Source organism: Mesoplodon bidens (assembly GCF_964165515.1).
Source record: "Mesoplodon bidens genome assembly, chromosome: 3".
In the NCBI taxonomy this organism is placed as follows: Eukaryota; Metazoa; Chordata; class Mammalia; order Artiodactyla; family Ziphiidae; genus Mesoplodon; species Mesoplodon bidens.
In genome coordinates, this window is record NC_138178.1 from 45,601,301 (window position 1) to 45,624,544 (window position 23,244).

The 23,244-nt window shown below is 39.3% G+C and overlaps 2 protein-coding genes across 3 annotated transcripts in view; one reads left to right on the forward strand and one right to left on the reverse strand.

Annotated features, from left to right (window-relative positions):
- The first annotated feature begins 2 nt into the window (after window positions 1-2).
- PIERCE2 (piercer of microtubule wall 2) lies at window positions 3-6,444 on the forward strand. Of its 2 annotated transcripts, XM_081227056.1 has the most exons (3): window positions 3-84; window positions 1,857-1,914; window positions 6,032-6,444. In XM_081227056.1, the coding sequence occupies exons 2-3, from the start codon at window positions 1,912-1,914 to the stop codon at window positions 6,377-6,379; spliced, it is 351 nt and encodes a 116-aa protein (XP_081083182.1). In that variant the 5' UTR covers window positions 3-84; window positions 1,857-1,911; the 3' UTR covers window positions 6,380-6,444. The 2 variants fall into 2 exon arrangements, with proteins under 2 accessions (XP_081083182.1, XP_081083181.1); XM_081227055.1 differs by lacking the exons at window positions 3-84; window positions 1,857-1,914 and adding an exon at window positions 143-236.
- Window positions 6,445-19,969: 13,525 nt separating this feature from the next.
- The window catches only part of DNAAF4 (dynein axonemal assembly factor 4), a 101,833-nt gene continuing 98,558 nt past the window's right edge, over window positions 19,970-23,244 (reverse strand). Inside the window, exons 11-12 of the mRNA XM_081227393.1 lie at window positions 22,172-22,277; window positions 19,970-20,371 (exon numbers count right to left, since the gene is read on the reverse strand). Coding sequence (XP_081083519.1) covers window positions 20,262-20,371; window positions 22,172-22,277 — 216 coding nt within the window. The 3' untranslated portion in view covers window positions 19,970-20,261. The remainder of the gene's footprint in view (window positions 20,372-22,171; window positions 22,278-23,244) is intronic.

The following is a 23,244-nucleotide window of genomic DNA, read 5'->3' on the forward strand; positions in this document are numbered from 1 at the left end:
TACTGTGGAGATGGCCTGGTACAGCCCCTCCGAAGGATTCCACCCTGGAGGACGACTCCCGGGATTAGGCCGATTAGTTTACACGTATCCATCCAGCCGACGGTTCGCCTTCTCTTTGCTGCTTTAATTGGGTGTAGTAAAAGTCGGCGCTCGCTGGCCTTGCCATCCGCTGCAGGAAAAAACTGCGTTTGCCGAAAAAAATAAAGAAGATATCGAGAATGACCGAGTGCGACTGGGTGGGTTTGGGCAGAGGGCTGGATGTTTTTGATTGTCGGTACTCTTTACTATAAATTTGGGGCACCCCACACTCCCACCCACCCCCACCCTCCAGAAAAAAACCATCGTTGTAGGCAACCACTGGGCTACACAGATGTAACATGCATTGCATTAAGCCAGAATTGCCTCTGAAGGTATAAAGATGATTGGGGATGGTATACAACTCATGCCCCATTGCAAAATGCCGTGATGGTTTTGAACAAGAAAAACGTACCTTGTTAATTTGACATCTGTTTACATTGTGTCTTGTTCAAAACAGGATATGAGGGGGAAAAAGGATATGGTGCATTTATACTCGCTGTTGATGGAAACAGTAGAAAGTTAAGGTTTAATTCTCTGTCACATAATTGTGGCCAGAAAAAGATAAATTAAGAAAAACATGAACAAGGAGGATGGTGGGCCTGAGGAGAGACAAAAGGGTGCCTCAAAATTAGACTTACAGGGTTTTTTTGCTTTTGGTGTTACTGTAGTTAATATCAACTGTGACACAAAACCAAAAAAAAAAAAAAAAAAGATTTTTAATTTTATAATTACAGCTTCTATAAAGGGCATTTTTATTATTTCAGTAGCTTGTTATTTATCTTTATAAAAATGTGTGTGTGTTTATAACAAAAGACTTGGAAAAGTCAAAGTGGCCTGGTTTTCTCTAATTCTAGGAGAGCCTGAAAATTAAATTAGTAAGGAAGCTAATACCATCTATTTGTAGATTTTCGTTCTTTTCAAGGCACTTGCACAGTCTAATTTTAGACTTAATCGATTTTAAAAGATTCATTTATAATTTTCATTAACCTTCTCCTTCAGTAACAGTTGCTGATCCAATGTATAACCTAGCAGAGAATTTAAAGTAATCTTTTTATTATTCTTTATATTAGGCTGTTTTGTTTTTGATTGTATCTGTTTTGAACTCTACATTTTAAGAATACCAGATTTGAAGAGGTCGAAACCCAAATAAGAAAGTTGCAGTGAGGGCCTAGGACATAAAGTAAAAGCAAGGGGTATTTTGTTTCCAAGTCCATAAACATTTATGAATTGTCCTGGAGGTCTAAAAGATTTCGGTAGACACTAACTTTTACAGATTGTGGGGTACGGATTATGCCAACAAAATTTTTCAGCTAACTTGTCTTCTATTTTGACTAGATTCTGTTTTCTGTATTCCATTTTGAGTCAAAGTTGATCAGAATTTTAGAGCCAGTTGCAGAAGGTGATTTGAAAGTCACAACCTCTGGGACTGAGGTTGCCCTGGGCAACCTGACTGGTGTCCATAAAGTAAATTAGGGTTGGTACTTTTTCTCACAAGTCACAGGGCAGCACCTTCCACCTAAGAAACCTTTCATGTGCTGAGAGAACCTAGACATTTTGAGAAAGCTGACCTGTTGTGATGCCGTAGGATTCTGGTGACTTACTATTCTCCAATGTCTGTGCTCTTGATATTTAAAACAAATTAATAAGCAGTGTCAAAAAAGAATAAACAGCAAGATCTGATGAGTTCTACTTCCAGCTTTGCCAGCTTCCTACAAGATAAAGAGTGTTAGTAAATGGTAGCACACTACTGTAAAGTTTTCTTAACCTGTACATTTCAGAACTGAATTCTGGAAGATCATGCATATGCATTGAAGTATACCTGCAAAAAAGAAAATGGTAAAAATTGGTTCCATTTATATAGCAGCGTATCATTTACATCCGATTTTCTTTCGTTTCCACAACCACAGGAACTATGGCAGGTTAGGGTTTTTTTTCCCCTTTTTTACCAACTTTACAGACAATATAAAAACAAAGGTGCAGTGATGATAAAGGATTGGAATCTAGGTCACAAGGTTCTTGCCTGTGCTACTCCTCCAACACTCTATTATACTTCTTCAAATCTGAACAAGAGAAAAGACAGTGGAGTAAATACTTCACATTTGCAGGTTTGAACTCAAGATTTCAAAACAAATAGGTTCCTGACAGTGGGGAACTTAACTTTGCAGAGACATAAAGTAGAATAACCCAGGAATTCAGAGTGAACTGGGTTAGTCTAAGAGGAACCGAACTAATCTGACCCAGATTTGATCCTCACTTAAGCCTGACACAACAACTTGGTCAATATTCTTTCCTCCATTTTAGAGTTGGAGAAAGTGAGATTATATGCTTGCTAGTTTTAAGGATTTAGAATGCTGAAAGGGTCTCAGCCTCATGAATCACAAGAATCTACTATAGAGTCTTCAAAGCAAAAGAATTTTAATGCATATAAACAACCTTCTATTTAATGCAACCTTAAAAAGTCAGAGTTACAGTACCCTGCCAATCTCTATGAGGTTAGATATAATAACATAATTTATGATCTGGAAGGACTTAGATCTCAACTATTCCAGAAGTTGCCAAATTTGGAGGGTTTTTTAACTACCAAAATTTTTTGCCTACATGGACACCACAGAATCATTTTTAAGAGCCTTATCACAAGTAAATATACACTTCATGTTTTTCACATACCTGAAAATCACTTTCCTATTGCTACATTTGGAGAGCCCTTATATCCTCAGATTAGAAAAAGAAAAAAACTATCTAATCCATTTCCTCTGTTTTATATTTTTGGACAAGGGATTTGAATCCTTGCAAAATAATTTCATCAAAGTCACGCAGCTCTTATCACTGGCAACATCAGAACCCAGAACTGGTGACACCTAATATTTGAAGGTGAAGACCTACATTTTTTTAAAATAACCAGTTTCCCAACATTATTGAGCTGGTTTCCTATGTGCTTGTCTTCTATGTAATAAAATGTAAGTTCTAGGAACTTTAGATTGTTGATCACTATTTTTCCAGCATCTAACAATGCCTGGTACACAGTGGGTACTCAGTATTTGTTGAATGAGTGATAAACAAGGTCCATAGAGTCTGTTCCATTTGAATTCTTTCACCTTCATTATTGAAGCTTGATGTTTTTTATAGACTTGACTTTACTAAGGATAAGCATGTTATATGCATTGCTAGAGAGCAATATGCACTTTTGTACCCATTCTTTGTAATATCTTGCTCCCTCCCTCCCCAAATAGCTAAGTTCTGTATATTTTAAATATTTATTAAATTTATTACATATGTTAATTACATATTAAATTGTAGTAAATGGCACCACCATCTACCCAAATGTTTGTCCAGAAATGTGGGAGTCTTTCTTGATCTGTCCCTCTTCCTCACTACCCACATCCAATCAATCACCAGGTCCAATGAATTCTACTTCCAAAATGTGTCTCAAATTTATTTACTAGTCTCTCTATACCACCATTCTTCTATAAATCATCATCGTCAGTCACATGGAATACTGAAGCTCCTCTCCACATCCATTCAAGTCTCTGACGGCAGCCAAAGTAATCTTGCTAAAAAGTATATTACATCATGACATGCTTCTCCTTAAAACGCTTCAATAGCTTTCCATTGCTTTTACCATAAAGATCTAAACTTTTCACATAGCCAACCAGACCCTTCAGGATCTGGCTCCTGCCCCTCTATTCTCATCTGCAGCCATTTTCACTCTAACTTACTCCACTTTGGCCATGCTTTTTCTTTGTGCCCTCCTCTATCTTTTCCTTCCTTGCCTTCCAGTCTTAAGATTCAGCGACACTTCACCAGAGGGCCTTCCTAGGCCCTCACACTAGGTTAGAACCCCCTATATGTCTTCATAAATATCCTGAATTTTTTTCTTCATAGCACTTACCACAATTATAATTAGTCAGTTGTATAATTATTTGCTTAATGGCTATCCCCCACACGGTTAAGATCCCTGAATGTTTATCTTGTTCCCTTTTCACTCTGAAATTAAGCTGTATGTCTTCAAACTATGACCCATTGCAGTCTTACTCTATAAGTTACACGTTTTTATAAATTCTCATAGTTCTAGTACAGGATTTTAAAAAGCTACCTTGTACATACTTTTGACAAGTTTGCTCTGTACAGATATATATAATTTAATGGGTACTCTTCAACATCCTCCAGAGAAAAGGACTCCTAAAAGGAGAGTAGATGGGGCTAAGTTTTTGTTTTCTTCTCTATTATTTTTCCAGCTTTATTGAGATATAATTGACATATAACATTGTGTAAGTTTAAGGTACAACATGATGCTTTCATATACATATATACTGTGAAATGATTAACAATAAGATTAGTTAATATGTCCATCACCTCACATAATTACAAATTTTTGTGTGTGGGTATGGTGAGAACATCTACTCTTTTAGCAACTTTCAATTATATAATACAGTATTGTTAACTGTAGCCACCATACTGTACGTTAGATCCCTAGAACTTACTCTTCTTACAACTGGAAGTTTGTACCCTTTGACCAACATCTCTCTATTTCCCCCATCCCCAGCCCCTGGCAACCACCATCCTGCTCTGAGTTTGACTTTTTTTTTTTTTTTTTTTAGATTCCACATATATGTGAGATCATACTGTATTTGTCTTTCTCCGTCTGACTTAACTTCACTTAGCATAATGCTCTCAGGTTCCATCCATGTTGCTGCAAATGGCAGGATCCCTTCCTTTTTTATGGCTGATAGTATTTCGTTGTGTGTGTGTCTATACCAAAATTTCTTCATCCATTCATCTGTTGATGAATACTTAGGTTGTTTCCATGTCTTAGCTATTGTGAATGCTGCAGTTAACATGGGAGTACAGATATCTCTTCAAGATGTGATTTCATTTCCTTCGGATATATACCCAGAAGTGGAATTGCTGGATCATGTGATAGTTCTATTTTTAGGTTTTTTGGTTGTTTTTTAATATATTTATTTTTGGCTGCGTTGGGTCTTCGTTGCTGCACGCGGGCTTTCTCTAGTTGTGGTGCGCGGGCTTCTCTTTGCGGTGGCTTCTCTTGTCGCGGAGCAAGGCTCTGGGTGCTCAGGCTTCAGTAGTTGTGGCTCGCAGGCTCTAGAGCTCAGGCTCAGTAGTTGTGGTGCATGGGCTTCGTTGCTCCGCGGTATGTGCAATCTTCCCAGAGCAGGGCTTGAACCCACGTCCGCTGCATTGGCAGGCGGATTCTTAACCACTGCGCCACCAGGGAAGTCCCGTATCTTTAGTTTTTTGAGGGACCTCCATACTGTTTTCCACAGTGGCTGCACCAATTTACATTCCCACCAACAGTGCATGAGGGTTCCCTTTTCTCCACATCCTCGCCAACTCTTATTCTCTCTTAACTTTATAATAGCCATTCTTCAGGTGTGGATTGATATCTCATCGTGGCTTAGATTTGCATTTCTCTGATGATTAAGGATGTTGAACATCTTTTCATGTACCTGTTGGCCATCTATATGTCTTCTTGGGGAAAAATGTCTGTTCAGATCCTCTGCCCATTATTTAATTATATTGTTTGGTTTTTTGCTATTGAATTGTATGAGTTCTAAAGATATTTTGGAAATTAACCCCTTATCTGATGTATGCTTTGCAAATATTTTCTCCCGTTCCAAGGCTGCCTCTTCCTTCTGCTGTTCTTGTGCTGCACAGAAGCTTTTTTGTTTGACGTAATCACACGTATTGATTTTTGCTTTTATTACTTGTACTTTTGTTGTCATATCCAAAAAATTACCAAGACCAACTCCAAGGAGCTTTTTCCCTATGTTTTCTTCTAGGAGTTTTACGGTGTCAGATCTTACATTTGTCTTTGATCTTTTTCGAGTCACTTTTTGTGAGTAGTGGGGTAAGAAAGGCTTAAGGCTAAGTTTAAATAATTCTGTTTTTTTCAGAACTTTATAATTGAGAATTATTTTATGCATTTATCTTTTAGGATAAGAAAAGTACTTCAGCTTCAAATTCAGAAACAGAAATGAAACCTGAAAAACTGCCTCCTTGTGTGAACCCTGGCAATCCTGTGTTTTCATGTATGTTGGACCCAAAGACACTGCATACAGCTACCTCACTATCAAAACCTAAGATGATTATGTATAAAACCAATTCAAGTAATTATGGTGAATTTTTACCCATGCCACAGTTTTTCCCCTGCTATTATACTCCAAAGGACCAAGCATTTTCAAGCAATATCAGAGCTACTGGATTTTATCAAAGTAACACTCTAAACACTGCACCTGACAGAACAAGAACCCTTGATTTTCCTAATTTTCAACACACTCTATGAAAATATATTACTCTTAAATAAAGAGAAAATATACTCGGGAAAAATGAGTTTTAAATCTAAGGCTAGGATAGCTAATTTGAAATATAAAAAGATTTGAATTAATTTTTTTAAAATACCTTTAAGAAATAAAGCATTTCAACTGATAACTGAATGACAGTGACTTCTTAAATAAAAATGTGTTCAAAATAGAATAAAAGGTAGAAAGCATTTTATTAAACCTAGCTTTATTTAGTTCATGTAGTCCAAAAGCTTCAAAAGGCTTTCAGGATCTCAACTGTCTACTGAGTATATTTATCAAGACAAAGGAACACAGGAACTCTAATTTTGAAAACTGAATTAAGGAAGATTCTGACGAGTAATTTCCTACTTTTCTGTTATTTCAACTAATAGCTTAGAACCTGGGGAATGTTAGTTCACACTGCTAAACTGGTGGAAGACAGGACTTGTTATTCATTCATTCATTTAGCAAATATTTATTGAACACCTACTTATGGCAGGTGCTATACGATGCAAATGGAACACAAATAGAAAACAGTGTCTTTTATTGTTTCAATAAACAATATTTGGGGGGAATGAGGGTAGCAAATTAATAATACATGATAATTTATGTAATGTAAACTATGTAAAAGGTCTTTCAGACACAAAGAATTGCTTAAATTGAGACCAAGGAGATCAAGAGAAACATTCTGGAGAAGGTAAAGCCAAATCAAAGGAAAGGTCCATCCAGGCAGAAGAAACCTTATGTATACAACAATGAAAATGTGAGACAATGTTGCACATTTTTACAAGTGCAATTACTTTTTTTTTTTTTTTGCCTCATCATGCAGCTTGTGGGATCTTAGTTCCCCGGCCAGGGATTGAACCCAGGCTGTGAAAGCGAGGAGTCCTAACCACCGGACCACCAAGGAATTCCCTAAATGTAACTACTTTGCTACATCTTTAACACAGAGCATGAGCAGTGGTAGATGATGGGCTATACAATTCTTTAAACTCTGTAATTCCACTATATAGGGAGATTTATTTCAGCTGCCATCTGTTGAAACCTCCTGTTCAGTTGGATCTGAGTACCTTTACTGGAAAAAAAAAATCACTTCTTATTTTTCCCTGTTGGTTTCAGGTTCAGGATATTAACATCAATTAGAAAAAATAATCTTGTGAGTCACTAGGGGACCAGAAAAGTTGAATCTTCTGTTTACAAAAATGGCTTGATGTGAGGAAACAGCTCAAACTCCGCAGCCTCATGAAATTCTTTCAAATATCCCAAAATATGATATTTGGCACAAGAAAGAAAAAAAAATTAGTTTTGTTCACTTCCTCTGAAACATCAAAAATCAAGGCACTGCACAAGATTTCCAGGCAAATGATGCAACAGAATTTGAGTTTACCAGTTTTTTCTCTGCATAAAGTATACAAACCCTTTTCCCCCTTCACTGTAGGTGCTTGATTTGTAGAAAGTGAAGTCAACTTTTTAATATGTAGAATCTAGAGGTTAACCTAAAGTTCCTTACTATGACAGGTGGTTAGGCCTTTCGTTTTGTTGTTGTTGCTAAAATTCTTAGGAAGGATGAGTATCTTGGAATCAAGCATGTTGTCTGGAATGCAATTATGTAGTCATTCAGTGCCTATCAAAGTCCAGGGACTATTCTAGGCACTAGAATAGAGCTTGCCTTCATGGAGGTTAGATTCTAATAAATTCTAATAGGGGAAAACAGACCAAAAGACATATGTATAAATATGTATACATATTTATATATAAATGTTACAGAACACAAATGTTTATATGCTTATGTTATACATATATGTATAACATAGACATATATACATGTGTAAATATGTAAATGTAAAATATGTGTACATATTTACATGTAAATACTTATGTCCATATATGTATAACATTTATGTATTTATGGTACATAAATTTTATTTATGTAAATATTTTATTTGCATGTTACTAGCATGTAAATATTTATATATGTCTATATGTATACAACACACCAGGCGATAAGAGTTATGGGGAGAGAATAATTTAGGGTTGGGGCAGGAGTGCTTGGGCAAGGAGGTATTTTAGGTAGGGGAGGGTCTGATAAGTTGGTATTTGACCACACCCCTGAAGGAAGTGAAGGGAAAGTCAAGCTGTTGAGGCAACTGAATATCAAGTCTGGCATTCAAGGGAGAAGTTGAATATAATCAACATAAACAACATCCACACAAAGATATTATTTAAAATCATGAGATAAGACAACAAAGTGTAGGTAGAAAAAAGAACAGAGGACTACTAATCCCTAAGGAACTCCAACATTTAGAAGTCAGGGGAATAACTAGGAATAAACAAATGAGACCAAGAAGAAGTAACTAGTGAAGTAGGAAGAAATTAGTAAGACTGTGATGCCTTAGAAGCCATGTAAGGAACTTGTTTCCAGAACAGGGAATGATCCAGCTGTGTGAAATTATCTTGGAAGCTAACACATAAACTGAGACCTGGGGGTTTGATTAGGCAATGCGGAAATCAGTGATGTCCTCAACAAGAAGTGTTTCAGTGAGGTCTAGAGAGAACTATCGGAATAGGTTTAAGAAAGGCTGCAACTCTGCACAGTTATCGCTCAGCACTAATCCACAGCCCATGGGAAGAAGAGAGTGAGGGCAAAATGTGAGGAGCGCCCAAACTAAGGAGCTCTGGGAGGAAGAAGAAAAGACAAATCCAGGAGACTTTTAGAATCCTCAGTTGTGGGCTTGTCCATTCCTGGATCTAGGAGCCAGCTGTCTCATTGGTAACAGAATGCTGGAGTCTCCTCTGGGCCTGCATCCCTGGTTCACTTTGTGCACCTTGGAGCCTGGAAACTTGGGGACTGGAGACTTCTTCAGCTTTGCAGCCACTCTTCTTCCACTAGAGCCCAAGAAAGCGCACAAAGCCCTGAGATGTAAAACGATGGAGAAATGGGTGCCCTGGTGGAAGTGTCTTGTCCACAGCCACCGAGCTATTCCCCAGTGATATCCAGGTTTGAAACTTGATTGCTTTGCTTTCCACCCCGATGAACTCCCTAGAGGAAGGAAGCATGTCGGGTTGGAATCTCTGAAGCCCATGGCACCTGGCCCTGCAGCTAGTATCCCCTAGGCCCTCAGAGCACGTGGGGTAAGAAGAGGGCGTGGCCAATAAGGAATGAGGGAGAGAGATCAGAAATCACCAGAGCCCTGGGGCCTGCAGGACAGTCTGCTTTGACCATAAGCTCCGTAAAGGTGAGGGCCAGGTCTGGCTGGTTGATCCTTAATTCCTCAATACCTGGCATGGTGCCCTGTGGGCAAGCAGGTCCTGTCCAGCAGCCCCTCTCCCAGGATGCTGGCTTTCACCTGGATGCTGCCATCGCCACCTCTTCCCCTGTCTCTGCAGGGCAGGTGGGCAAGCGGCTTCCCTTCGTGGGCAGCTGCTGGGGGCATAACGTCTCTAACTACTTCTGGGAAGCTACCCAAACCTCTGTAAATAGTCACTTCACTAAAAACCCTTTTTTTTTTTTTTTTTTTTTTTTTTTTTTTTTTGAGGTATGCGGGCCTCTCACTGTTGTGGCCTCTCCCGTTGCGGAGCACAGGCTCCGGACGCGCAGGCTCAGCGGCCATGGCTCACGGGCCCAGCCGCTCCGCGGCATGTGGGATCTTCCCAGACCGGGGCACGAACCCGTGTCCCCTGCATCGGCAGGCGGACTCTCAACCACTGCGCCACCAGGGAAGCCCTAAAAACCCTTTTAAACACCGCAGCTGAGTGTACTCTCTGTTTCCTGCCTGGACTCTGACAGGTCCTTAAAGGGAAGAAAATAGGGAAAGAATCAACAGGAGCCTGGAAGGATAAAGGGGCTTCTCAGAAGCACGTATACAGCCCCGGGAGGAACAATTATTGTTATTCCCTGTACTCCCCCACTGAGGGGGAAAAGGACTTAGAAAGGACTGTGTGAGGCCCACTACACGATGGCCGGCCTGAGTCACCCCAGCTATCCCGTGGTTAGTGGCTCTCTCCTCTCTATGCCCCTCAGTGTTTGGTTCTATCTAGATAGGAATCCTTGATAAGGTGGGATTATAATTTACTACTTTATAGGCCTGTCCCCCACACTGGACTGAAAACTCCTCAAAGGCAAAGATTTGGGTTTTGGCCATTTCTGGATCCTGCCCAGTTTCTCACAGGCTGCCGGGCATAGAGGAAGCCCTTGAATGGATTCACGTGAAGAAGGAATGAAGGTTTCTCCCACAAATGAACCCGTAGGCCCACCCTTCTAAAATCTACCCCTTCCGAGGTGATGAACCACCTCAGAAGCCTGTGGCCAGGCCCTGAAGGCTAAAGAGTACTTGACACTGATGATGCCGGAAGGTGACTAAGCTGCTGAGTCAAGAAAACCAACTTCCTCTTCCAAGACGGTTGCCTGATCTACCCTCAAGTTGTTTCACCCAGACACATCCTGGCCTCATGGTTGCCTGACACCTTTGCCTGCTTCTTCAAGGGCCGCCAGTTTCGCTCAGACAGCTTGCTCGTTCTTGTACCCTTTTGTTCTGCTGCTGTCTCAGATGTTATCCAAATGATCCATTCTAACCCCTTCACACCTGGATCAGGAGACCCTCACCATACAAAGCCAACAGTGTGGACCACATCCTCCCATCCCCAAACCAGGATACAGTCATTTGCAACCTGGGGTGTCCCAGGAAACCTGGGATAAATACTCATCATATCTATAGAACCGACACTAAACCTTGATCCATTTTTAACGTAAATGGTCTTAATAACCACAAACATGGGGGAGAAGAACAGTGAACAAAGCTTAACTGTTTTGTTGACTATAGCTTTCATAGGCATGGTGACCATATTCCTGTAATTTTCTAACGCAGTGTTTTTTTTTTTTAAATCTTAATTTTATTGGTGTATGGTTGATTTACAGTGTTGTGTTGGTTTCAGTTGTACAGCAAAGTCAGTTATGCATATACATATATTCATTCTTTTCTAGATTCTTTTCTCTTATAGTTTATCACAGAATATTGAGTTCTCTGCGCTGTACAGTATGTCCTTGTTGGTTATCTATCTTTATAAAGTAGTGTGTGTATGTTCATCCCAAGCTCCTGATTTATCCCTCCCTTCTAATGCAATGTTAATTTCAAATGTTCCATTAGTGGAAACATTTTTAATGCTGAATATTATGATTCATGTTGTATTGTTTTCAATAAAAGCAGTTCTTTATGTGTATATTTAAAAAAGGCTGCAAGAAGTAAAAACTACTTTTTATTAGTTTTGCTGTACACTGAACAGAGAAATGGGGTGACAGCTGGAAACAGATATGGGGGCAAAGGTCACTTTTTAAAGACAGGATCATAATATAGCATGTTTGTATTTTGATGGAACAACATTTGGAGAACCTCTCGCCCATGGTAATCCGTTCCATAGAGAAAATGTAGCTAAAGATGACTACATAGTAATGTTTCTTTAATATGGACTAAAAAAGCTAAAGTGTGTAAAATCAAAGGCACAGATAGGATGAACACAGAATTATTCACCAATTTATAGTATATTTAGAACTAGGATACGTAAGAACAATCCAAAAAAAGCATTAGCGTATGGACTGTAAAGTATTAATTTAACTATTTTGTGAGATACACTAAATAAAGTAGTACATTTGGAATATGCTATCCTAAAGTGTAAAAAATAAACATACTCTGTAATTTTCCAAAAAGAAAGACTCTATTTCAAGTAACAGTTTGAACAATCAATTCTCCTGGAAGATACTTAAAGCAAATTAATTTGAAAACTCACATACTTAAGGCAAACTTTCCTTCCTTTACACAATTATCAGAATATTTGAAGTTTTTTTTTCTGGTTTTTTTTTGTGTGTGTGTGGTACGCGGGCCTCTCACTGTTGTGGCCTCTCCCGTTGCGGAGCACAGGCTCCGGACACGCAGGCTCAGCGGCCATGGCTCACGGGCCCAGCCGCTCCGCGGCATGTGGGATCTTCCCAGACCAGGGCACGAACCCGTGTCCCCTGCATCGGCAGGCGGACTCTCAACCACTGCGCCACCAGGGAAGCCCAGAATATTTGAAGTTTTACCTCCATTTATTGACTGATCATTTCTTGAAATACAGCATGAACTCTCAGCTTCAAATGAAACTGAAGGCTTATCTTCCCAATTTGTTTAGGTCTTTTCCCTCTTTTAGCTATAATCTAAAAGACTATCATAAATATAATTTACCCCGTCAATAATCTAATTAATATATTTGACCAAATAATGTTGGTTGGTTTTTACTATCTATAATAGCTCAAAATTATTCTGAGTTTATTATGTTCTAGGTACTATACTAAGCAGTTCGTTTATTAAACAAAAACCATGTTCATTTACGTCATAAAAAGGCTAAAATGAAGTATGTTCTAAGTACTGTCAAAAGTAGCTCCTTGAAGAGAGTATCTTAAGAGAGAGATGGTCTTAGAGTCATATGCCTTTAAAACATTTTAGAAGGGCAAATCACAACATCAACTAAATAAATTACTCAATTAATGTTCTTTCAGAGAAAAAAAAAAAGAAGGGCAAATCACACTTCAAAGAGAAGATGCCGGTAACCTTGTCATGACCTGAAGAATTAACCTGGTTTTATTGTTAGTACACCAGAGTTAGTTACAGTGAGGTATGACTTAAGGCTTGTAAACAAAGGGAATTATCCTAAACTTTGTAGGAAAAAGGAAGCCTGTTATGTAGAATTGCATACATGATGCCATGAAACATTCCATTCATTAAACTAATCATCTGTGTTCTGAGTCCCTGTTTGCCAAGCAACTTTATGATTTGATTTACCATTATCAAATCTGCTTATAAAGAGAAATGAATTTTCATTTAACCTACCGTGACAATGAACATCCTCAGTCAATTTCTGATTATGAATTAATAATAAGTACGGGCTTCCTGGTGGCGCAGTGGTTGAGAGTCCACCTGCCAATTCAGGGGACACGGGTTCGTGCCCCGGTCTGGGAAGATCCCACATGCCGCGGAGCAGCTGGGCCTGTGAGCCATGGCCACTGAGCCTGTGCGTCCGGAGCCTGTGCTCCGCAACGGGAGAGGCCACAACAGTGAGAGGCCCGCGTACCACACACACACAAAAATAATAATAATAATAATAATAAGTAGGCAATCTGTTTTATTTAGTCTCCTGAGCTTGGTTAGTGACTCTGATCCTTAAAGATGGGCCAGCTCATGAGGGTGCTCTTGGGTCTTTGAGAGTGAGACTGAGCCAGATCAATTCAATAAGGTAATGAAACACACCCTTGTTATCAGGCTTCTTGGGAGATCATATACCAACCTTTTCCCCAGATGGTATGTGCAAAAGTCCTTTGCTTTTTTATTCTCCACATAGATGAGGTTTGTTGGAAAGAACCTGGCTTGCCAATGGCAAGTGGTCTCTCCTTGACCAAACTCTAAACATGCTCCTCTGAGCCACTTTTTCAACTAGGCCTTATCCTTGTGTAAGCAGATTGGGTAGGGGTTCCCTGGAGAAAGAACCAGATATAGCTTCTTGACATAAGAGAAGCCATTTTAGGCCTAAGCCATTTTGTGATCTAAGCCTGGCCACAATGCTTGCCTTTGAATAGGTCTCAGTAATAATGATCTTAAGGGAATAAAAGAACAAAGGACTCTTATCAGGCAAGAGAAGGAAGAATAGCAAAGATAACCAATCAGATAATAAAGCCTCAGTTCATTTCAATGGTAAAGATTAGCCTGAAGCACTTTTTTGAGCTGTTCTGCAGAATTTAAGCCCCCTCCAGGGCTCAAACACCAGATCTACTGGAAGCTAAGGGATGATGATGTTGACCTTTTCTGACCCTCATAGCTTCAATCACGCTTGGAACTCTGTTGACCTTTGCCCCAATTCTATGCAGAATTCTCTGCTCAAGCTCCTTCATAAATATGCATACACCAGTCAAGCCCCTTCATGAATATACATGTACCCTTAGCTTAAAACTTCCCTAATTTTGCTGTTCAAGGATACACTCCTTTGGGAAAGATCGCCCGTGTTCTCCCTACTCATTGAAAATAATAAATGGGTCCTTCTTTCGCTCTTTCCCTTGGTTGCGTCTTTTGGCTCCACATCCACCAAGAGGTGAACCCAGTTTTCAGGTAACACTTGGGCCTTGTCCTTAAGAGCCTAGTTGTAACAAGACTCTTGTTAAGCTCTCCTTCAACTCCAGGCAAGTCTGACTCTTAAGAAGTGCCCTCCTGGAGGAGCGCAACACAGGGTCACAGGGTCATTGGTGAAAGCAAAGGGGAGAGTAGAAACTGATCTGAGCTTAGGCTGAAACTTGAAACTGCTATGGATATGGAGGTCAGAAGGGAGCATGGGCATGAATCCTGAATGGTGGGGAAACTCGAAACCATCACAACCAAGAGGTGGGTTCCATGACACCCGCCCCTCAGGTAAGCAGCCCCGACTCCTTTGCCCCCATGAGGGAAGCCCCACTCACCTGACTTGTCCCCCTGGAGTGAAGAGAGGCCCCACTTTTGAGTGTTGTGTGTCAATAACAGTGTTGTGTCACCGGTGGTCATGTTGATTAGTTGAAGAGAATAAGATTTAAAAAAAAAAAATCTTGTTAAATCAGTTTAACCACAATCCCACCATCAACATCTGATCACCTCCAATATCTAACCAAATTCCTCATCTCTCACCATCTCCCAGGTGATATCTGATCGAAATGGCCTGCCTTCAGCAGGAATCCTGTTAGGTTAGTTTAGCCAGAATCTCCCTACCCCTGATGTTTCCTCTCAGTAATTTTCTTTCCACTGACAAGCCACCCCCTTCCCCACTTCCCCCCGACCCCACTATTGCTCCTTGGCTATAAATCATCACCTGTCCATTCTGTAGTAGGAACTGAACCCAGTTTTATACTGAGTGCTCTTTTCTCCTATTGTAATAGTTCCTGTAATACTTGTTTTTACTGCTGTAACTACTGTCCAGCTCTAGTATTTTGTGATACTAGGAAACTGGAACAGGATATGTTTACTTAAATACATGTGTTTACTTTCCATTTAACTATTAGACAGCATTTATCTATTAGGAGTAATACTTTTACCTCTGTCAGTAAAGAGCTCAAATGTGTAAAAGAAAAGTTATCCCAAACCTGGTCTGGGACAAACCATTTTTTGCTTGATGTAATTCTCCTTCTGGAAAGAAAAGAGGAAATGAGCATCCCTGACAAAATGCTTAAGCACATTTAATGAGATAGAGACACATTTTGTGAAACTAGTTACTTACCCACCCTAGCTGACTCTCATGTGATTGTCAGTCAAGAGGCAAGTGGCATGTAAGGAAATACTCTTTTTAAAAATCTAGTCTAGGACTTCCCTGGTGGCGCAGTGGTTAAGAATCCGCCTGCCAATGCAGGGGACGTGGGTTCGAGCCCTGGTCCGGGAAGATTCCACATGCCGTGGAGCAACTAAACCTGAGCACCACAACTACTGAGCCTGCACACCACAACTACTGAAGCCTGTGCACCTAGAGCCTGTGCTCCGCAACAAGAGAAGCCACCACAATGAGAAGCCTGCGCACTTCAATGAAGAGTAGCCCCTGCTTGCCGCAACTAGAGAAAAGCCCACGTGCAGCAACAAAGACCCAGTGCAGCCATAAATAAATAAATAAATATTTTAAATAATAAATAAAATAAAAATCTAGTCTAACAATAATCTAATTATTTCCTATTCCTGTTTCCTATTATTTCTGTTAAAGAGAAAAATCACAGGCCCAAAATAGCAGCACTTGTGTTAAAAGCCCATGATTTAATACCTAACCTAACTGCAGTTTTTACCTTTCCCAGAAATGTAATCTTAATCAATCAATTTGGAATTTGCTGGTCAGCACCAAGAGGTAATCTGTCACTTGGGCCCTCTCCAACTCCCACCAACCCCCTAAAGGAAGAAGAAGCAATCTGCCTGACAAAACCTTTCCCAGCAAAAAGATGTCTTAGCCTAAAAATAATCCATTATATTTTTCATTAATAGCTCCCTTGTGCCCCACCCTTCTTTCTATAAAAACCTTCCCTTTTGTACAACCCCTCAGAGGGCCCTTCTAGTTGCTAGATATGATACTGCTTAAATCATGAATCACTGAATAAGGCCAATTAGGTCTTCAGACTTTGAATTCTGTTTTTTAACATTTCCTATTTCTATACAGCATCAGTTGCAAAATGGATTAACTAGCAGTTTTTCCTTTGCATGCAAAATTGTGATATAGCTTTGATATTTATTACCAAATTTGCGGAAACGTTTTCTTTAATTAATGTGTACATTGTGTATCTATGTAATAAGCAGTTATGGTAGGGGGTCCTCAGAGAAAGAGATCCAGGCATGGCTTTCTTGACATAAGAGAAGCCATTTTGTGATCTAAGCCTGGCCACAATGCTTGCCCTCAGTAATAATAATCTTAAGGGAACACAAGAACAAAGGACTCTTATCAGGCAAGAGAAGGAACAAAAACAAAGACAACAAATCAGATAATAAAGACTTCCAGATCTGTTTCAATGGTAAAGATTAGCCTGAAGCACTTTCTTGAGCTGTTTTGCAGAATTTAAACCCCCTCCAGGGCTCAACCACCAGATCTACTGGAAGTTAAGGGATGATGATGTTGACCTTTTCTGACCTTCATGACTTCAATCAACTAAAGCTTGGAACTCTGTTGACCTTTGCCCAATTCCATGCAGAATTCTCTGCTCAAGCTCCTTCATGAATAAGCATGGATCTTTAGCTTAAAACTTCCCCAAGTTTGCTGTTCTGGGAGACACTGCCTTGGGAAAGATCCCCAGTGTTCTCCTTACTTGCTGTAAGTAATAAATCCTTCCTTCTTTGGCTTGGTCATGTCAAAGGACTACCATGACAATTTTTTCTTTTAATGATCTTTTATTCATAGGCTTTAATGATAACACTATTATTTGGAAGCATGTTTTTATCATAAATGAAATGGGAATGTCTGTATCTATATTTTAACTCTATCACTACTTCAGTCTAAGACAGAAGTCCCTTAATAGAAGATTGCTCAAAAAAGGTCAAGTGAATACAAATGGGTGTCTGTTGCTTTTAAACCAAGACTTAGAGGATAGGGTAAAAAAGAATAAATAACTACTTAAGACTCCCTTCTTCTACCTCCTCCAAAAATAGATTTTTTTGCTCTTAGGGTAGCTATTGGGGCCAGTTTTTGTTTTCTGATTGGGATAGTAATAGGAATGAGACAGGAGGGAAGGGGGCAGGGCACAGCCTTTAAAAGAATGACACAGCCATTGAGGATGCAGGAGAAAACTAGTTAGAACCAACTAGGTCCAAGATGGCAGAAGATTCAACTTCCAGTAGCCCTTGAGCCTCATTACACGCTCATTGTAATATCAGTACTTTAGCTAAATGATACGTCCACAGGCACCATGACAGCTCCAAGGCTGACCATAAAAGGCCAAAAAGTGGGCGGTGGTCCAATTCCTGGAAATCCCTGCCCCTTGTCCAAGATAGTAGGAATAATCCTCCCACCTATGAAATTACCCAGCCGTCAAAACTATCCCCCCCACACCTCAGCACCACTCTTGCCTTTTGAGACGGACCACATTCTGACTATGGAATGTGTATCTCTCTAAACAAACCTGCTTTCGCTTTACTATGGCTCGCTCTTGAATTCTTTCCTGCGCGAAGCCAAGGACCCTCACTTGGCGGCCTGTCCCAGGAACTCACTTGAGACCTGGGACATGACCATACTCGTGTGCCCCATTTTTCCTGCAACAGGAAGAGCCTGAGGAAAGACTAGTTTGGTTAAAGTATTTTGAATGTCAAACTGGTATGTGTCAAACAGAAGAACCACCTCTATTTATTTTTAAAAATAAAAGCAAACCAGGGGAACTTCCCTGGTGGCACAGTGGTTGAGAGTCCGCCTGCCAACGCAGGGGACACACGTTTGAGCCCTGGTCCGGGAAGATCCCACACGCCACGGAGCAACTAAGCCCGTGCACCACAACTACTGAGCCTGTGTTCTAGAGCCTGTGAGCCACAAGTACTAAGCCCGAGTGCCACAACTACTGAAGCCCGTGTGCCTAGAGCCCGTGCTTGGCAAAGGAGAGGCTACCGCAATGAAAAGCCCATGCACCACAACAAAGAGTAGCTCCCGCTCACTGCAGCAACAAAGACCCAACACAGCCATAAATTAATTAATTAATTAAAACAAACGAGGGTTGATTATAAGAAAAAAGCAATCCTGTCTCACCAGAAGTTCTGATAACTGGGCAGAACTGCTATAGAAGTTATCAAGAGTTGCTTTATAGAAGTAAAAATTTCAAGGTTGCTGAACTAGGATACTCTTACATATTCAAAAAAGTACTGCATTTTTTTAATAAAGAGGCTGTTTTATGATCCACTTAAATGACACCTGATGAACAAATACTATAAAACTTACTCCTAAAAATTTTGTTTTGTTTTCCTAAAAATCCTCTACATATAATCACAGAGAAATGTGACAACTATTGGATGCAAAAGGGAAGCTGTACTGGTTTTGCTTAATGCTTGCATCATCACAGAGATACAACACAAGTGGTGGTGCAATCCAGTGTCAGTATCATAATACTCTAAGTTAACATTTTCACCTTTGCTTCCTTTTTTTTTTTTGCGGTACACAGGCCTCTCACTGTTGTGGCTTCTCCCGTTTCGGAGCACAGGCTCCGGACGCACAGGCTCAGCAGCCATGGCTCACGGGCCCAGGCGCTCCACGGCATGTGGGATCTTCCCGGACCGGGGCGCGAACCCGTTTCCCCTGCATCGGCAGGCGGACTCTCAACCACTGCGCCACCAGGGAGGTCCTTTGCTTCCTTTTTTAAAAAAAATAAATTTATTTATTTATTTTTGGCTGTGTTAGGACTTTGTTGCTGCGAACGGGCTTTCTCTAGCTGCAGTGAGCAAGGGCTACTCTTCGTTGTGGTGTGTGGGCTTCTCATTGCGGTGGCTCCTCTTGTTGCGAAGCACAGGCTCTAGGCGCACAGGCTTCAGTAGGTGTGGCACGTAGGCTCAGTAGTTGTGGCTATCGGGCTCTAGAGTGCAGGCTCAGTGGTTGTGGTGCGTGGGCTTAGTTGCTCTGCAACATGTGGGATCTTCCTGGACCAGGGCTCAAACCCATGTCTCCTGCATTGGCAGGCGGATTCTTAACCACTGGGCCACCAAGGAAGTCCCTGCTGCCTTCTTTTGTTTTTTTCCTGATGTACTTGAAGGTACTAGAAAAAATCTCACTAGAAAATTTATCATCACCAGATAGTGTTATGAAATATGATCGACACTTTGGCAAACACTTCCCACAACTAAAGTTGAAGATAAGGTTTCCCAAACAGTTGTTTTACTAGGGTAAACTGGTCTAACCTCAAACAACAGGTAGTAGAGCAGTATTTTTTTAAAAGAAGGTTCTGTGCATTTGGAAACTAAGTCAAAACATCAGTATTGATTATACCAAGGCCAATCATTCAGACAATTAAATAGAGTATTTAATACAAACAAAAATACTTTATAAATACAATCTTTTATTTTAAACTTCTCCTTGTTAAAAATGAATCAGTAAGCGTCCTGGTAATCACACCAACAAATATTTTGTTAGTTATAAGGGCAAGCTGAATTCAGAAACAAAAAAATATATAATTATGTTGTAATACGAAACAAATAATTAAAATAGATTATTCTTACTTTGATTTACTTATTCAAGAACCACTGAAATCAAACATTTCATTTTCTACAGATTTATAATATTCTGCCCTGTACAGAACTAAAGAGAAAGTGATTCTGTATAATCAGCCGTAATATGCACAGATTCCTAATGCCTCCAGTTATTTTTCTAAAACTTAGAACAATACCTAGTTGCTTCTAGTAGTCATTAAGATTTTAGTTCTGTTCCTTGAATTATATTCCGAATCTTCTCAGCATCATTTTGTACAATTTTGTTGGATGGATCAATCTTAAGGGCAGCTTCATAATCCTGTAGGCCTATATTTATATAGCAATGATGATGAATAAAATATTTTATAAATACTTGTGTTATCTAAACAATATTTTTTTTAAATAAAAAGAATCATTAAATCCATGGTTCAGCACAAGCAACAGGTTTTAGTCAGATTCCCATTTTCACATACATGGTCTCTAAGAGACTGAAGAAATTTTTCAGTAATTTCAGAAATAATTATGATTTCATTCAAGATTCAGTAAGAAGCAGTTTTTTTAAACTGAAATACAAATAAGCTAACAGCTTAAATTCATTAAAGCATAAATACACTCAAAACTCATATATCAAAAGGACATTTTTATCACCTCAATGAAAAAGTAATAAATGTCATCTTATTTCAAAATTCTAGATTATAAAAATAATTTTGGTAGACTCAATCCATACTTTATATAATTTATAGACTATAGTTTGTGCTCTCTTTTTTTTTCCTAATTATCCTATCTACAAAATTTCTTTGAGGAAAATTGGTTAAAAAGGAAAGCATTGTGGACTGGTTGTTAAAAATATATAAGTGAATCTAAATCTTTAACAAAAATATCAGTGAGAAGAATTTCTAAGGAAACTTGAGTTCCAGGTGCTATTGATTTGCCATGCCACTTCAGGCAAATCACTTAATGACTCTAAGTCTCCATTTTCTCATCTTTAAAATGAAGGGAGGGTCTTTTTAGCTCAAAAAAGTCTAGGATGCTGTAATTCCTAAAGAATGCTTACAGTGTTTCATTCCTGTCTTGATAATTTTTATCCTCATGAAGCTGAATAAGACTCTTAAAAAAAAAAAAAAGGATAGGCATATAAACCTAATTTGGATGCTTTGGTTGGAAAAATCTAAAAATGGCAGAAACAAGCTTACAAACAAGTCAGAAATAATAAAACTTTATAAGCTAAAGCCAATTCCCTGGCAAGACATCATCAGGAATAGGCCTTTAGGCCTTGAATAAAGGGAAACTGAACAGGAATCTGGGTAGGGAAGTATGGGAAGAAGAGCACTGAAGATAAAACTCGGGGGCAACATGAGTAACTGCAAATAGTCCTTAATTACATTAAAAATGAAAAACAATAAAAATTAAATTAAATTAAAACAATAAAAATTAAATAAATATGGCTTCCATACACGAGACTGAATTACAAACCTTAGTACGGTCTCACAAAAATAAGCAATTGATCATACATTGTGGTAGATCAGTTATTTCTGAGCTTATGAATGTATGTATGTATATATGTATGTATGTAGTGTCTGTGTGTCTGACCAAAGAAGCTCATTTTAAAATTTCCATTATATCTTAAGTGACTCATTTATCACACATCTTTCCACAAAAAAACTTGTCTGATACTACAGCATTTCCCTAGACCTAGGGAGATGTTTATATCTTGTGTTAATTCCCTTCTACAACAATGATTTTTTTAAATATTTCAAATCATCTTGGGGGCCTGGAGGAAGATGGCGGAAGAGTAAGACGCGGAGATCACCTTCCTCCCCACAGATACATCAGAAATTCATCTACACGTGGAACAACTCCTACAGAACACCTACTGAACGCTGACAGAAGACCTCAGACCCCCCAAAAGGCAAGAAACTCCCCACATACCTGGGTAGGGCAAAAGAAAAAAAGAATAAACAGAGACAATAGGATAGGGATGGGTCAAATCATCTTTTGTTTTGTCAGATAAATTGCAAAGAATAATTAAATGCTAAAAGTATAAAATAATGGAGTCATCTTGAATAATGGCAATGACTTTTTTTTAGAGTATAACTTGGAACTTAAAACATTTCTGTCATTTCTTACCTTCTACATACAATTCTAGTTGACAGAATGCTGTTCCACGTCGTACATGTGCCTTCATTCTTGCATTAGCATTGTCTGCAACAGGTGGTGTCAATAATTCTAGTGCCTTACAAAAAGAAAAAAAATAGGGAAAAATATAATTTCCTAATTTAAACTTGAGCAAAAACACGATAAAACCCAACTTTAAAACAAGCCTCAAGCCCTCACCCACCTAAAATTTTGGCTTAACTAGGACAAATACATACATTTATGTTGAACAATTTTAGGACTTATTCAATTGTTCCTATATGAGATTCATACCCTTGTCCCCAAACTTATGATTTAGTTTATCATTTGAAACCTCTACAGCTTTACCTTTACTAGCAAGAACGATTAAATAGCATTAATTTAATTAATGCTATTAATTATAGTATTATATATACTATATATAATGCTTCTATATTTAAATTTGGTGATTCAGTTTATTCATTCATTCAATAAATATTTGTTTGTGCCCGAAATTATGCTACTAAAAGGAAAACTGGATCACAAAAATATTGTCAGATCTTCAATAGCTTAATGAGATCAAAATATGAGGACTAGGGCTTCCCTGGTGGCGCAGTGGTTGAGAGTCCGCCTGCCGATGCAGGGGACACGGGTTCGTGCCCTGGTCCGGGAAGATACCACGTGCCGCGGAGCGGCTGGGCCTGTGAGCCATGGCCACTGAGCCTGCGCGTCCGGAGCCTGTGCTCCGCGACGGGAGAGGCCACAACAGTGAGAGGCCCGAGTATCACACACACACACACACACACACACACACAATATATATATATATATATATATATACATATATATATGAGGACTTGATTGTTTCCTCCGTATCCTCAATCTCAAGGAGACACATTAGAGATTTTGCATGTGATTTCCCTTAAAACAAGTTACTTTGATATGGGGGGAAAAAAAACAGAAAAAACTAGAAGTTTAAGATAATGACATGATATCCATAATGGAAATTAGAATATACTAAGTTACTCTGAAAATGGAAAAATGATCATGGAGATATTCTTTTACTGTGCAAGCGGTAGTGACACCAA